We start from the raw sequence: 15,625 nt of genomic DNA, 5'->3' as shown, positions 1-15,625 counted from the left end.
TTATTTTGACGTCACAGAGTTCAACGCGTTATCTCTTATCGATAGTACGCGACGACAACGTGTGTCAAGTTGGACCTAGAGTAAACACGTACACACGATGCTCCGTAGTTATCACGGTTACCACGATATGCAATCTCGGCTTTCTTGAATAGGAAAATACGTTCCTTGTTGTACTGTTTGTAGTTCTATCATTGCTTGACGAACAAAAATCTAACACTGACGTCATAATTACTCAATGAAAACCGAACGCTCCAGAACACCCAAAACATCATCCTGCCTCAACAAGCCCCGCTCTACCACCACATCCAAAAACGGGCGCTCTTCAGCCAGAGCTGATCTCACGATGCTTGACACTTTGGCATAGCCAAGGCTCGGGACAAGAGCTGTTGCAAGTGCACTCGCGTCAAGAAGATGCTTCTCTGACGTCTCCTTGTTTGCGATAAGGCCCTTAACGCAACGCTTGGCGAATGTCTTGGAGACGCTCTTGAGAAGCTGTATGCTGTCGAACAGTCGGTCGCAGACCAAGAGTTCGTAGTGATTGATTTCCAACATCCCTTGCTGGCATGCCATGGAAACAGCAGCATCATTTCCAGTGATGGCCAGCGCCACTTGACAAACTGCAATCGGAATGACAGGGTTGACCTTGCCCGGCATGATGGAAGAGCCAGCCTGGACGGGCGGCAGAGTAATCTCAGAAATACCGCCGTTGGGTCCCGAAGAGAGCAGAATCATATCGTTTGCAATCTTCCACAAGCTATTGGCAGTGTTGCGCAGCTCGGCTGAGAGGCGTGCACAAGTGTCCATGTTCTGCATGCCGTCAAACGCGTCGCTACATGGTTGCACTGCAACTCCCAGCGACGAGGAAAGATGCTTGAAGACTGCTGCTTTGTAGCCTGACTTGGATCCAAATCCAGTGCCAATAGCAGTGCCGCCCATGGGGAGAACCAAGAATGAGTCGCGGATCGTGATGAGATGTTCTCTGTGTCTTCGGATGACCGCCTCGTGAGCACCAAGAGCCTGGCCGTAAGTCATGGGCTGAGCATCCTGGAGACAAGTCCTTCCAAGGCGAAGAAGATTAGAGTATTCCTGGCGCTTCAGAGCGAATGCATCCGCGAGCACTTGGAGAGCACCCAAAGCACCCTCCATAGCGCGGTACACAGCAAGCTTCATAGCTGAAGGTACAGCATCGTTCGTAGATTGTCCCATGTTGACGTGATCATTGGGATGAACAAAGGTGTAATCGGAAAGAGCTCGTCCTGAGTTCTTAGCAACGATGTTGGCGATGACCTCGTTGACATTCATGTTGGTAGATGTACCACCAGAACCCTCCATCATGTCAACTGCGAAATGCTTGTCATGTACTCCAGTTTTGATCTCCTCGCATGCTTCAGAAATAGCGGTGGCCTGCTCAGATGTGATAGTGCCGACTTCATAATTAGCACGAGCTGCTGCTTGCTTGATTACAGCAAATGCGTAGATGAAATCTGGCCAGGTGGCAATGGGTCGTCCTGAGAGAGGGAAGTTTTCGATGGCGCGGAATGTGTTGATACCGTAGAGAACATCGCCTGGGAGTTCAAGCTGACCGAGACTGTCTTTTTCGAGACGCTTTGTCTCGATGGTCACGGTGACTTTGTGTCCGTTGGCCCCTTTGACCAGTAAGCCGTTCGTTGGCTTGGGCTCGCTGGGAACAACCTGACCAATGTAAGCACGTGAAGGTGGTTGCGTTGGGCAGAGATAAGCGGCTTACGGTCGAGATGATTTGAGTGACCGTCATCGTGCTGGCTGCTAGGCTGACAGACTTTAAGATTGTTTCAAGTGATGAGGATGGTGCCAGTATGGTGTCTGTGCTGGCTTGTTGTGCTCTCTCGTGAGATTCGAGAAGTCTGTTGCTGAGGGCGCTGACCATCTATATAGAAATGAGTGGTGTTGCTAGTGAGGCCCCCAAGGCTGTTGACATAGCCCGGTTGTCTCTCCAATCCACGGGGTGAGGCTTTCAGCGGGATGAACCGGTGAGAACAAAACCGAAAGTCGATGGTACCTCCAAAACCCATGGCCGCCCTACAAGAGGATGCAGTCGCGGGTACTTGCATATAGCCCATCTGTCTGATATACGGCTGACCAACTAGGTGTCTTCCCTCCCATGCTTCGGCCGCTAAAACATCTCAGCCGATGCTGAAAAAGCTCGCATTAGCGGCCGAAGAAAAAGAAGGGAACAAGAATTTCGCCCGCGTGACATATGCAGTGCCATGATACAACCAGGGATCTGCACTCAACGGGTTTCCGACGTGGCAGATCCCTACTGAGCCGATAATCAGCATTTCCGGTCTGTGGGGGAACATTTCCTACCCCTCCATTAGCGTTGTTGTCACGTCCCCCTCCTTTTGGCACAGAGACAACGTATGTGCATTTTTGGGCGCTGTACACCGTTGACAATTGCCGGTTGACCGGTGTGCTGGGTTGTGGAGCAAATCGAGCGATTTGCCATTCGACACTCGTCAGGCATAGCGTCAGATCTGGCAATAGCCGGGCCTCGGCCTTGAAATCTGAGGCCATACCCAAGCTCGGGGAGGCAATGACTTAGACCTCGACCCCGAGTGACAAAAAGACTGGTCTAAGCTTAGGAAGATCTTTGAGGAGTTTATTATGGTACCCTCTGTCAGGCTCCTGAGCCTTCTGTCTCCCCGAGGCCAAGCCATGTCATTATCGTCTGGGAGGTGTCTCGACTCACAGTTGCATTTTGAGGTTACTTGTCAGCCACGTGGTTTGTCAAAACATAAGCATGCAGAAGGGTAATGTCGGTCTTATCTTATAGATTGTCTATATCAACTTAGCCGAGCTTGCCAGATAAAATATTCTGTTGTGAAACTATCAACAGCGTCATGCAACACGTACAACCACACCTTCAACACCAGTAATGTTGAGCGACGAACTGCTTCTCTTATTTTTATGCCCACTGAGAGCAATTATTTAAAAACTCCACCCAATCAACGTCAGACCATAAGCCTTCGCAGAATTCTAATGATGGAACCTCAAATTCTGCTGGTCTTTCAATCGGTCCGGCATCTTCATTGGTTGTGAGCATTTGAACAATGCTGTCTAAGTCGGCTAGTAAGGCGTTGTGATCTCTGGCAGCCGGGTTACCCGCTTCAGCCATTTCCTTCAAAATGAGGCGGCATTGACTATAGAGGTGCTCGTCGTTAAGCTCGGAGGTTTCGGCAAGCTCGGGAGAGACAGCCTTTGCAATAGAGATGATAGAGAGGCTACTGAAAGCGTGCACTGAGTCCCAATAACCAAATCGTGCTAATCGGAAAGTTAGCATTCGTATTGTGACTGAATCAGGGCTTGTTAAAGTGCTTACCATGTTTACCGCGATGAAAGAGGTCTATTAGTATCTTGCAGTTATTCCTCGCTGCATCATGGCCTTCCTTGGTCAGCACCTGAATTCTCTGTCGCATTGTTGCATTCAACCTCGATTCGAGATGATCAGAATCAACTCCCTGCAGCCTAAGAGACAGTTTCTTGGAGAAGAAGGGTCGAAGTAGTACCGTGAAGCACTATTAGAGTCAGTAAATGACGTCGGAAGTTTGTCCACGGACCTACCTGGTGATATCTCAAGTATAGCGATGCAAGCCCGCGAGCGCATGATCGCTGGCTCATTTCCTCCGGCACACCGCTTTTAAAGTCAAATGAGATATATGAAGGTAACTTCTCCTTCCAAGACCGCAGTGTATCGAAACTAGGCCATAGCTCGAACAGCATTGTTTCTAGGTCTGACACCCGTCGTAAGTGACCGACAGATTCCATGATCTGGCACTTGATCTCGCATATTTGTGCCTGCAGTGTCTGAACACTTGGATCGAAAAATTGATCCATTTCTGATTCGGGTATGTCTCGTGAAGAAGGTAGTACGGCGTCGAACTTGTTCGCAGCGTGCGCTGGGGCCAGTCCTAGCTCTGCTACGACCATTCTCTCCATGCAAAAGGATGTCCACCATAGACGCTTTCGGTGCTCGATGATGACCTCTTGACCAGAAGCTGACAGATTCGGAGTCCTGTCAAGAAACAAGAGCTTGGCCACTGCTAAACTCTGCGTTGCGTATTTGTAGGCCATTCTGCGACGATTCAAGGAGTAGCAGTAGAACGCCTGTTATAAGTAAGATGGCGCCGAAAGTGTCGGGACTGACCGCTCACCATCAAATTCAATGCCTCAACATCCTCTGTTGTGGGCTCCTCAGATGACACATTTAGCAAAGCGACAGCTTGCTCGAACAAGTCTGATCCGGGAGGTGTCGGGTTCTCGGATTGTTCAGTTGTAGGTTCGCCAGATGGCTGCGATCCATACATGAATGTTGTAGCCAAGGCAAAAACAAGAGACGCCCTTGAAAGCCAGCTTCTGTCTTGTGATTGCGTCTTAGGGTCTGTGAATAATAGTTGAACTCGTTCCCTGAAGTCTCTTCGAAGAAACCAGTGGTGGTCACAGAATATCTCCTCGAAGGTGTCAAGTAACTTCATAGCCAGCGGCGCTGAAGGAAGTTTTATCAATATCCTCGGCTCTGAACAGGATTAGACTCCTAAGTTGTCATTGCTGTCAAGGTTGGAGATACATACCTATCAAGTCGGATTTAAGTACCGCATATGAGTATCCGCCTTGCTGCTGAAGCCCATTGGGACTCTCAGGCAACGCCATCTGCCGGAGGTCATAGACAAAACGTTCTGCACTGCAGTCATCTGATATAATAGCCCGAGCTGCGACTCTGCTGCTAGTCGAGGTGCCCGGATCCGAAGGGCTCTGTGATTGTCCTGAATACTCTGGTAGATCATCTGTGAAGCTGGAAGTCAAGGATGACGATGGTCGAGAGCTTGCAGCTGTTCTCTCAAGATCCCGTAGGTAGGCTTCTGGTACGGTCACGTATGTAGTCTTCACAGGGTACACGCATTCTCGCTGGCGACGAGCGCAGCGTCCACATGGATGAGCTCGTTCTATCAGTACACTTGTCAAACGTGACAATGAGCAGCGTGCTTACCGCCGTCGCACTTCAGCTTCTGAGAGTGACAAACTGTGCATGCTACTGTGTTTCGACCCTTGAATCTGCCCATGGCTAACAAACAGAATCGGTATGCAAGCTCTACTCGCTAGTGACCGTTGTGACAGGTATCTCTCTGTGCATATACCCTGGCTATGAAGCTCTGGAAGGAAACGTCCCATCAAGTGATCGGGGAATTGGGGGCTGGGCCCAAGTCATTGGCCCTAAGAGGCTTAAAACGGCAGGAATTTTAGTGGATGCATCGATTGCAGGACAAGGTTTTACGTGATTCAGGCGCGCCACCCCCCAGGGAGCAAGAAAACTTAAGACTTTAGAAGAGGATACTAAAATAAACTCAGTAAAAAGCCCTAAGCGTAAGCTAGAGTCACCTAAACATTTTCGTCATCTAGGGTGGAGGTCCACGACAGGTGCTTCCATTGCTACATGTAACATAACTATAGTCTGGGTTTCGCGTGAATCACATTAAACTCCTCAATTAAGTGGCTCAAGACTTCGAAGCCTAATGCTTTCTTTTCTCTTTATCACTGAGGCAATGGGCTGGAAAGCATCGTCGGACATCAGACAAAGCTTGGAGGAATTGGAGACTTGGTTCGGTGGCGAGCATCGGCTGGCGCGCATTAGCGGCCGAACATGAATTTGACACCTCGTGATTGGTCTGTTAGGCACCTTGAAGCAGGTCGGCTCCCACTGCATTAGCGGCCGACAATCCCAAGGGTCACTGGATTATGACCTGTAGATAACGACGCAGGAGAAGAGCAGATCATAGCCAGATGCAAATGGCCATAATCTGAAAGCAACCTCCGTGCGCCATGCATCTTGATGCGCATGTGCATGCCAGACCCAGTTGCCTGGACCTATCGACACCCAGAAGTGTTCAGTTCGTCTAGCCCACGGTATGAACTTAATTTGTCGCCTAAGAAAAGGATCAATCATCCAGTTTCGAGCTTTTAGTAACAAAATTAGGCCGGCTGACTTGTTTATGCAGCCGAACTTTGCTCTCGACTCGGAACCAGTCTGTGATTACTGACGAGACAGACCCCGGGCTTAACATGGGGAATTATTCATATCTTTAACAACAGCCAAATCTGGCCCATGGGGAAGAGGGGTAAGCTAAAGGTTACCAAGGGAATGACTCCAAAATTTTGACATCGTGATGCGGGGAGATCATCCAGTTGGCTGGAACGTTATGTTGAACCGAGAAAACTTTACTTCTCCAACAGACCTGTTCAAACCAGCTCCATTAACTCTCTCAATGTCACAAATATCCAAAGAGATGAGGATGATTGAAGATTTAAGTAGATTTTAATGATAAGTTGAAAAAGGAGATTCTGATAGTCCTATCTGAGAATGGAGACATGAGTTCCAGTTCTCGAAGTCGAATGCCTAATCACGGCTACCCCGTACCATGACACCAGTGGAAAATCCGGGGAACTAAGATAGCGACAACGCTAACGGCCGCTTTCATTACCGAGCCGAAGCAAAACTCGTTTCCCTAAACTTGCCTATCTCGTGGTTGAGGCAAGGGTTCCCCGTATCGTACTCCAGAACAACAAAAAGTCTGGGGAATTGGCTTCCTCCTAACGGCCTCTATGCCTACCGAGCCGACAACAAGTTCCTTGTCCTATCTTACTATCATCTGTGTAGCGTCTTTCACAAGGCTACCCCATGCCAAGCAACTACGCAGAGTCTGGGGAAGCTCCCCAGGCCGATGAGACACCAAGAGTTTTGTATGCATTGGAGATGTATAAAGACGAGCGGTGCCAGCCGGGGTCGAACAGCTCCTCATCATTCAGGGCACCAACTCATATTTCAGTCAACAGCAGTATATACAACAACATGGATATCGAGAAGAAGCCCCGCGCCAGCATGGACGAGAATGAGTCTTGCGACTCCAAGAGCCAGGGGCAAGTCATATCTCCTAAGCCTGAAGCGCTTCAGCATCTTTCTGATGAGGAAATCACGGCTCTGGAGAAGCGTCTCAGACGCAAGATTGATCTTCGCTTACTTCCTTGTATGATCTTGATCTACATCATGAACTATCTTGACAGGTAAGATCTTCGGCAGATCAGAGTTAGTTGAGATATTGACAAAACAGGAACGCTATTGGAGCTGCTAGACTTGGCGGCATGGAGGAGGATCTGGGATTGAAGGGCAACGAGTTCCAGGTATGAGAAACATGAAACTTCTTTCATGTTTGTTCTGACCATTGTAGACTGCCGTGTCTGTCCTTTTCGTCGGCTATGTTCTCATGCAAGTTCCCTCCAACATGCTGCTGAACAAAATCGGAAGGCCGGCCTCGTACCTTACGGCTTGCATGATCGGATGGGTATGGTTTCCCCCACATGCTCAAACCTTAACAATGAAGCTGACAGAAACAGGGTGTTCTGTGCGCCTCCACCGGAGCTGTCCATAGCTTTGGTGCACTCACTGCAGTCCGATTCCTCCTTGGCTTCGTCGAAGCGGCCTTCTATCCCGGCGCTATGGCAACCCTCAGCGCCTGGTACGTGCGAAAGGAACTTGGCGTTCGAACTGCGATCTTCTACTCGGGATCTCTCATCTCGGGCGCTTTCTCCGGACTGATCGCCGCCGGCATCATTGACGGAATGAATGGTGTCGGTGGGCTTCTGGCCTGGCGATGGATCTTTATCCTCGAAGGCTCAGCTACTGTTGTCATCGCCTTCTGCTGCTACTGGATTCTCCCCGACTTTCCAGCAACCACCAAGTGGCTCACTGAAGAGGAACGCGCCATTGCTCTGTGGCGTATGGAGGTCGATGCCGCTGGTGAAGAGGACTGGACTGCAGGCGACCAGCAATCTCTCTTTCATGGCTTTAAGCTGCTTCTCCAAGACCCCAAGAACTGGATCTTGATTGTTGTCTGCTACGGAGCTGCTAGCGCTATTGCTATTAACAGCTTCTTCCCTACTATCGTGAAGAGCATGGGCAAGGACAGAATCACCACCCTCTTGCTTACCGCACCTCCATATCTACTGGCATGCATCGTCTGTGCGGTTGTCGCATGGAACGCTGACCGGGTTCAAGAGCGCTTCTGGCATACGAGCTTGTCTATTGCCTGTGCGCTCGCAGGCTTCATCATCTCAGCTTCTACCACCGGTATTGGCCCTCGCTACTTTGGCGCCATGATCATGCTGCCTGGTATCTATTCTGGTTTCAACATGTCCATGGTATGGACCGCCAACACCAACTTCCGACCTGTTTCTAAACGAGCTGCCGCGCTGGCATTCAACAATGCCCTGGCAACCATCTGCAGTATCTATGGATCTTTCTTGTATCCCAACGGCGCTGAACCGCGATTCATTCTAGCCTTTAGTGTCAACGCTGCCATGGCCACCATCGCTATCATTGCCAGTGTTGCCCTTCACTTCATTCTCAAGCGTGCTAACCGGAAGCTGGAACTTAGAGAGGCCGAGGAGGAAGCTGCGGGACGACATCTTCCTGGATCTGGCTTCCGATATCTTACCTAGAGAGTACCGAGAAACAGCATAAAACTGAGAAATCTAGTCCTTGGTTATGAGAGCCTTTAGTCATGTTAAGGAGAGCTTAGAAGAAACTAGTAAGCCCTTTGATAAGATCTTTTGCACTTTGATTCAAATGGGAAGTTTTGTAATTAATCATCATATACTTAGTGAAAGACAGCTGGCTACTGCAGATACCACCACATGATCAATGGAACTAACTCCCCCAGCGCTATAATTGACTGGGAGTGTGTGCCAACCATGCCTTTCAGGGCAGTGACTGAGATGCCTAAGTTTCTACAAGGCCCAACTTGGGAAGAAGAGCCACAACGCGACAAGTACGGGAATGAGGCCGTACAAGACATGGTTGAGAAATGAGACGTCAATCTCGACAATGAAGGGAAGGCTGGCATTTATTGGGAACATCTGATGGAGTATGAACAAACGCAATTACGAAAGGTCTACGCGGAAGCCATGTCTCGACAATCTCCCCGGTAGGGCAAGCTCGTTGCTGAAAGCACGTTGAAGGTTGACTTTCTTGGTGCGGTTGCTCGATGCACAGATGGAGTGTTCTTGAAGGGGATTGAGAAATGGGTTGATGCAGTTGGGGAAGGGGAGCATCCTAGACTGGAAGAAGCACTGCAGTCCTAGGGTGTTGGAGGCCATGAAACTATTCTTAGGCATGAAAGCAGTGACAGGTCAGCCTCGCTATAATTTCGGTTTTTTGGAGTGTTATAATTGTAAGAGTTGTTTACCGCTAGCGTATCTCTCATCTAATGTCTATGCCACTATCTTCTCCATGACATTTGTGTCATTCAGATACCATGTCAAGGACTCCAACTCGTCGGTAACAAACTTCTCCGCCAATGTCCATCCATTTCCGAACCACCCAAACTCATTATCATCACAATACTTGTACTCAAAATCTTCCCAACGAGGACGGCTCAAAGTGCGCACACAATGCAAACTACTGCCAGGCCACAATGCCGTGATCCGTCCGCGCTTCTGCTCCTCACGCGAAGCACCGGTCTCATAGGTCTTGTACCAAGAATTGCACTCCTCTGCAAAAACAGTCTGTTTGAAGAAATTATCACAGTAATCGGTAAATGCTTGAACCATATTTTGCTTCGGCTCAATGCGCGCGATGTTATCGTACGCCATTCGAGCTAGAATCTTGGCGATGTAGGTATTTGTCTTCTCAATCACGAGTAGGAGACTGCCAGCGCCGGGCATCGAATTAGGACCCATGGATTGGAAGAAGTTGGGAAAGCCATCTGTACAGACGCTTAGGTATGTCTCCGGGCGTTTTTGGAAGCGCTCTCGTAGGTTGACTCCACCAACACCATAAATGGGAAAGCTTCGGCTGGCGGGTGAGGTTTGGAAGCCAGTCGCGCAGATGATCACATCAACTGGATGATGTTGGCCATCCGCAGTGAATATTCCAGTCTCGTCAATTTTGGTAATGCCAGAAGTGATGGTATCAACCTTGGGAGATGCCAGCGCTTCGAGGTAACCTGGGCCGGGTGACATACGTTTGCAATAAGGCGAGAAGTCAGGTTGAAGGTGCTCATAGATATCAGGTCTCTCCTTGAGTCTTTGGATCATGGACTCTTGAGCTAGAAGCCGAAGGTTGGTCTGTTCCGAGGTCCCGCTGAAGAGAACACCAAAGTTCTTGTTGATGTTGTGCTCGATGGAGCGTCTGTACTTCAAATATGCCTCTCGATCTGTCTCCCAGTTTTGAATCTCGTCTGGGGAATACTTGAAGTTGCCGCCTGCTTCTTTAATGCGCTGTCTGGTCTCCGGATCTCCAAAGAGACCAACAATCCAGGACCTACCGCGTATGTAGTGATCCATATGCTTGACATCAGGTAATATTGCAGGGACAATCTGGAGTCCACTGCTCCCGTTTCCAATAACAGCGACAGACTTATCCTATGATTCGGCCTCTCATCAGCAAACGACCTTTCCAAGATCAACATAACTAGTACTACTCACCTGTAGATCAACTTGAGGGTCCCAATTCGCACTATGAAGCAGCTGTCCTTTGAAAGACTTGATGCCGTTGATATCAGGCCATCTCCACTCATTCAAAACGCCTTCGCCAGTAACAAGTACATCGGCGGAGTCTTCATACTCGAGACCTGTCGTCAAGTCTTTGAGCTGGACAAACCACTTATTGGTGGTCTCGCTCCACCGAGCACCGGTACACTTCTGCTGGAATCTCATGTGCTTCCTGATGTCATATTTAGTGGCAACATCTTTCCAGTACTGAAGGATCTCAGGCGCAGAGGCAAAGAAGGAAGTCCATCGCGGGGAAGACTCGGAGGTCAACTGGTATGCGTGTGCGGGTACATCTAAAGTTCGTCAAAACGATATTACACATGAGCGCTTGGTAGTACATGCTCACCACAGGCACAGCCAGGATATCTATAGACGAAAATGTCAGCTTTAACCTTCGACCACTCAAGTTGTACGGACTTACCTATTCTCATACCATGTCCCGCCGAGCTCAGGGTTCTTCTCATAGATGACAAGCTCTAGATTAGGGACTTGCTTTCTGAACTCAATGGCACCGCAGATGCCAGAAATCCCGGCACCAATGTAGATGACCTTAAGCAGGCGTGCCTGATCCGTACATCGCTGCGATACCCAGGGCTTGGGGCTTTCTTTTGCCGCTGAGTGTGGTGTTCCTTTCGAAGTGGTGTTATGGTGTTCTTCCTTGGTTGTAAATGAAGCATTGCTGGTAAAGTTGCCGGTGGAAAGGAAACTCGGCAGTTTACTGCTACTGTCACCAAGCGCGTTAGGCATCGTGACTTAAGTGGGATATAGGTGAGGTATGATGGAAATGTGATCCAAGGACAAGACCTGCGGCTTAAAGGTTTATATGGGTGAGCAGAGCTTATCTTTCACGACTGTTTGCTTTTATCACGGGGCCAAATCATGGCGAAGCAACACAGGGCCCCAGTTGCCGAGTCAAGGGCCCTCTGTGCGTTGTTGTCTCACTGCTCGTTATCGTAGCATTCATGCCACAGAATCACCGGCAGATACGAAAGGAGATAAGCCTAATGCATTACCCCGCGGTTCTAGACGCAATCTCGCGTATTCTGTCCTTCATTAGGTTAAGGATATCACGGTTAAGGTTTCCGATTATCAGCGGTTAGCAACTCCGAGCGCTATCTCCCCGCAATTCTCGGGATGGCTAACCGTTAGCCATGTGAGCCACTGACACGCAAACCAAAATGATATCTACCACTGGGAATTGTGGAATGGAGCCCCTCCCCATCTGCCATCTGGAAGATATAAGTAGTGGTGGGTAAGAAAGGAGCATTGTGTAGCCATCATCCCAAGCAATCGTACTGTCGCGTCATTGAACAACAAGTGCTACGACCTTCGTCCCATTGACCTTCAATTCTATTTTCTTGCTCCAGTTCACATCCTACAAAGACCTGGAGCGTACTTCCATTCCACTGTCAACATGGAGACCTTGCCAGAACCAATTCTGTACCACTTGAAGCCAACCAAACTGATCCCTAATTCACACAAACCACTGCTCCATTACAAGAACGCTTTTGTCAAAGATGGTCAAGTCGATCGTACCAAAGCATTCGATACTTTTTGCGGCAATGAGTGGGACGTACAATGGGTCGTTAGATATGGTCAACATCAGCGATCCCATTATCATTCCCAGTCCCATGAAGTTATGGTAGTTGTCTCCGGCCCTGGCCGCATCCGCTGGGGTGTTGCAGACTTAAGCGATGACCCACAAGAGCATACTTCTGGAACAGCCTATGAAGACGGCGGACTGGAGCTCGAGGTCAACGTGGGAGATCTTTTTGTCATCCCAGCAGGCGTTGCACACAAGTCATACGATCCATCCGCTAACATGGCATCTTTTGGTTGTATGACTGGAGACGCTCGTGGTATTGCTGCCGACAACCCCAGGATTGCTGTTGCAGAGGTGCCCCTGGAGGGATTCTGTATGATGGGGGCTTATCCGAGGGGGTTTTCCTGGACATGGGATGAGGGAGGCGATAGTGCAGACGACTTCAAAGCAGTATGGGACGTCAAGAATCCTGCCGCTGATCCATTCACTGGAGAGGACGGTGGTATTAGCCAGTACTGGAAGGATCAGTGAGAGCCTAACAAAGGGACGATTGTCGTGACTTTGCATAGTTACACCAAACTTCATAACCACCTAAGCGAGGTTATAAATAAGAGGTTCAATTTCATTAGTCTATCTTATTGTGATGGTGTTTTGTAAAAGTATCGAAATAGACTACAAATACAAAAAGAAGGATGTTTCAGAGTTGTAAGACACGAGAATGGCAAAACAAAGGGTCTGGCCGGGGATTGAACCCGGGACCTCTCGCAAGCTGAGCTGTAGGGTTTTCCCTAAGCGAGAATCATACCACTAGACCACCAGACCAGGAAGGAGATAGCACGTGATGTGGTTAAGTACTTCGCTCCAGAATGATGTCTATATTTGTGATAATAAGAACTGCACACTCCCTAACTCTTTACATATTGCGCACTTAACTTCATTACCATATAGGTGGTTGAGTTCCATGACTGTAATAAAGTTCAAGCAGATTATAGACAGTAGTATCTATGTTAACCTAGGTTACCTAGTAGACATCTCTTGAGTTTAAAGTCTATTACAGATTGCTCACACTATTAACCCTTGCTGGGCAATAAAGTCATGTCTCCCGCATTGCCTATCATGACCTAGATATTATAGATCTCGGGGCTCAACTGTCTTTTGAACCGTTGATAGGGAGACAAAAAAGAAAGTCAACTGTGAGACTCATTGTAGTAAAGCAGGTCTAGCTACAGGCGAAGTTGTCAAACTGGTCTACAATCTCTATGAACAAGGCTCACTGCCTCATATCTTCTTTCAATATCTGGCCAGGGCCTCCTATATCACGATTTATGGTTCATTGTCTTTATTCTGTGGTAAAGTAAAGTTCTATACAGGAGTGCATTTTACAGAACCAAGCAAGTCTTCCTATCTCTTATATCAACAAGCAGGTCACCGCATTTTGGACCCAGTGCAGATAAATGCATCAGAGACGAATAAAACAAATCTCCTAGATATTTCAATTAGGGGTTGAACCCAAGTAAAAGAAACTGAATATTCTGAATTTAAATATTTCCGAGCCTGTAGATGAACAGATGTACCGATGATATGCTATCTCTTAGACAGCGTCTGTAGTAAAGAACCCCTAAGGATGGATTTTGAGTGACATTTCGCAATATGATTGCCCAAGAGTGCTTCTAACATGCTGCCAGAGGAGGCCTTGCTGTCGACCAGGGCGCTTGTGGCATTGTCAGTCGAAGCAAGCACTTACCCAAAGCAGCAGCAAGCATGCCCCCCTTACCTGTCGAATTTTATAAAAAAGGAACGCTTACTCTTCGAAACCTCTACTGCATCAAGGGTTACCCAGTCCTTGGATGGTTTCCTTCCTCCTAGCACTGCACCCATGTCGTAGGTGATCTGCATCTGAGCGACTTATGACTGGTGAACGGCCTTTAGGCCCTTAGCTGGTCACTTCAACTGTAATACTTACTGAGTGGAACTTTTGTTGTAAGTCAACTGCCGAGCTCTAAATTTAATAACCTGTTATTACGGAGTACATTTAGCGACCAAATGATCCTGCAGGGCTCAGTAGAAGGAGCATCACCACCGGCCGTCCAATGTATCTCCGGCGTTCTTTATGGCGCCTGTGAGACCGCAAATCTCCGAGGCGGCTTGTATTAATCTCACCAAGAGCCCAAGGTGGCCGCCGTGATCGCTTAGACGCAGTAACAAGATTCAGACTTTACATTTTACTTTCAAACATTAAGGCGACGTCAGCCATGAGAGGCCAGGACCAACGAGTTTCAGGAAGCCGTCCGTTGGAGCCGGTTTCCAGAAATCCCGAAACTTCTGAAGATCAGCAATGTTGACAGTTGGACAAACCCTAATTTCGCGTATAGACTGTGGAAGATAAGGACCCATCTTTGGGGTCATGATAAGCTACCCAGTAGTTGGCTCCGGCCATGATATACCCCTTACCGAAGACCTTACCGTAGTCATTTTGCTGACGTTAACGAGGATAATGCTTCTCTAAACGAGACCGTTTCCTGCACCAGGCTATTCTGGTTGTAGTCTGTCGGATAGGCGGGCGGACCTCCGAAATCAACCCCCGGCATCCCGCTCGGTAACCCCACAAGTCAGCCGCACTCCGGGGCACCTTCGGTATCCTCGTAGCCCAAAGCCACGGTTTGGATGGTGCGGATGAGTTTATTAGAGTTGAAGTCGCTTAGGAGCTGAAGCTTAATTATGCGCCTTGCCTCGTAAAATGGCGTGGTTTCATGTTGCTGTTGGTTAGTTGCTTGTCATACTACTGATTGTCATGATAGGTGACAATCAGAATGACAGATGCTCCAGTACTTCGATACTCACTCCTTGAACTCCTCTTGCTGATCCCTGATTTTTCTTTCTTGTCTAAAGCTTGGAAGATGTCCTTTTACTTTTTCATGGCCAAAGTATTGAGAGCCAACGAACTCACGACTAAGTTTATGGTCAATCTGTATCATGTCAATCGCTTTAGTGTAATTGGTAGAGGATTAGCGGTGTCTCTAAAATGGCATAGCGTAGTGGCCTGAAATGGGCAATGCTCCCGGGACTAGCCGCACGAACATCATCCTCTCTTATGAGATGACGTCCAGGGTCCCAAGGTCTTGGGGATACTACTGTGCCGAGTTCCGTACTTGATGCTTCCTCGTTATGCATATTTGTGGCTGATGGCACATGTCACCTCAAAGGAGTCTCACTTCGGTCTGTAAGGCTTGACTAGCTGGTACCTGCCAGGACCCTTAGACATAACATCATGTTACCTGGTCCCGGTCAGAAATTCATTCCATCGGGCTTCTAGAAGGAGGTTCTGTATCACTTTTGGTCAACAATTTCAGTCTTCTACATATGTCATTGATGTATGGATCTTGGAGCGGGCATGATACTCCATGGACTTTCCGTGTGATGTCGTAATATCGCCCCATCCGAGCGTTTCTCGGCAGTTGGGCTTCATAGGGCGGACAGTATTCCCCAGACGTATTACTAGTCGTT

General features: G+C 48.6%; 5 protein-coding genes and 1 non-coding gene across 6 annotated transcripts; 2 read left to right on the top strand and 4 right to left on the bottom strand.

Moving 5' to 3' along the window:
• Nucleotides 1–136: 136 nt before the first annotated feature.
• Nucleotides 137–1,908, bottom strand: FOXG_13378 (uncharacterized protein; the record flags this gene model as incomplete). The annotated part of the gene is made up of 2 exons (XM_018393358.1): nucleotides 137–1,692; nucleotides 1,748–1,908. Coding segments are annotated over 2 exons (1,625 nt in total), but the record flags the coding sequence as incomplete, so codon positions are not given.
• An 876-nt stretch (nucleotides 1,909–2,784) lies between these two features.
• Nucleotides 2,785–5,177, bottom strand: FOXG_21153 (uncharacterized protein). The gene is made up of 6 exons (XM_018401481.1): nucleotides 5,024–5,177; nucleotides 4,608–4,973; nucleotides 4,191–4,552; nucleotides 3,601–4,143; nucleotides 3,359–3,554; nucleotides 2,785–3,300 (listed from the first exon to the last, which is right to left on the bottom strand). The coding sequence occupies exons 1-6, from the start codon at nucleotides 5,094–5,096 to the stop codon at nucleotides 2,945–2,947; spliced, it is 1,896 nt and encodes a 631-aa protein (XP_018252605.1). The 5' UTR covers nucleotides 5,097–5,177; the 3' UTR covers nucleotides 2,785–2,944.
• Nucleotides 5,178–6,709: 1,532 nt separating this feature from the next.
• FOXG_13377 (uncharacterized protein) lies at nucleotides 6,710–8,526 on the top strand (the record flags this gene model as incomplete). The annotated part of the gene is made up of 4 exons (XM_018393357.1): nucleotides 6,710–7,092; nucleotides 7,140–7,209; nucleotides 7,257–7,370; nucleotides 7,423–8,526. 4 exons carry the CDS (start codon nucleotides 6,710–6,712, stop codon nucleotides 8,524–8,526), a joined length of 1,671 nt encoding a protein of 556 aa, XP_018252604.1.
• Nucleotides 8,527–9,297: 771 nt separating this feature from the next.
• On the bottom strand, nucleotides 9,298–11,325 carry FOXG_13376 (uncharacterized protein; the record flags this gene model as incomplete). The annotated part of the gene is made up of 4 exons (XM_018393356.1): nucleotides 9,298–10,449; nucleotides 10,513–10,871; nucleotides 10,925–10,944; nucleotides 11,000–11,325. 4 exons carry the CDS (start codon nucleotides 11,323–11,325, stop codon nucleotides 9,298–9,300), a joined length of 1,857 nt encoding a protein of 618 aa, XP_018252603.1.
• Nucleotides 11,326–11,992: 667 nt separating this feature from the next.
• Nucleotides 11,993–12,652, top strand: FOXG_13375 (uncharacterized protein; the record flags this gene model as incomplete). The annotated part of the gene is made up of 1 exon (XM_018393355.1): nucleotides 11,993–12,652. The coding sequence occupies one exon, from the start codon at nucleotides 11,993–11,995 to the stop codon at nucleotides 12,650–12,652; it is 660 nt and encodes a 219-aa protein (XP_018252602.1).
• A 200-nt stretch (nucleotides 12,653–12,852) lies between these two features.
• On the bottom strand, nucleotides 12,853–12,943 carry FOXG_21152. Its single transcript has one exon. It is a non-coding gene; the product is annotated as a tRNA-Pro (tRNA).
• Between the last annotated feature and the right edge of the window lie 2,682 nt (nucleotides 12,944–15,625).

The sequence above is a fragment of the Fusarium oxysporum genome, chromosome 12, assembly GCF_000149955.1.
Source record: "Fusarium oxysporum f. sp. lycopersici 4287 chromosome 12, whole genome shotgun sequence".
In the NCBI taxonomy this organism is placed as follows: domain Eukaryota; kingdom Fungi; phylum Ascomycota; class Sordariomycetes; order Hypocreales; family Nectriaceae; genus Fusarium; species Fusarium oxysporum.
The sequence above is the reverse complement of the archived record's forward strand: the minus strand, read 5'-3'. Positions and strand labels throughout refer to the sequence as shown.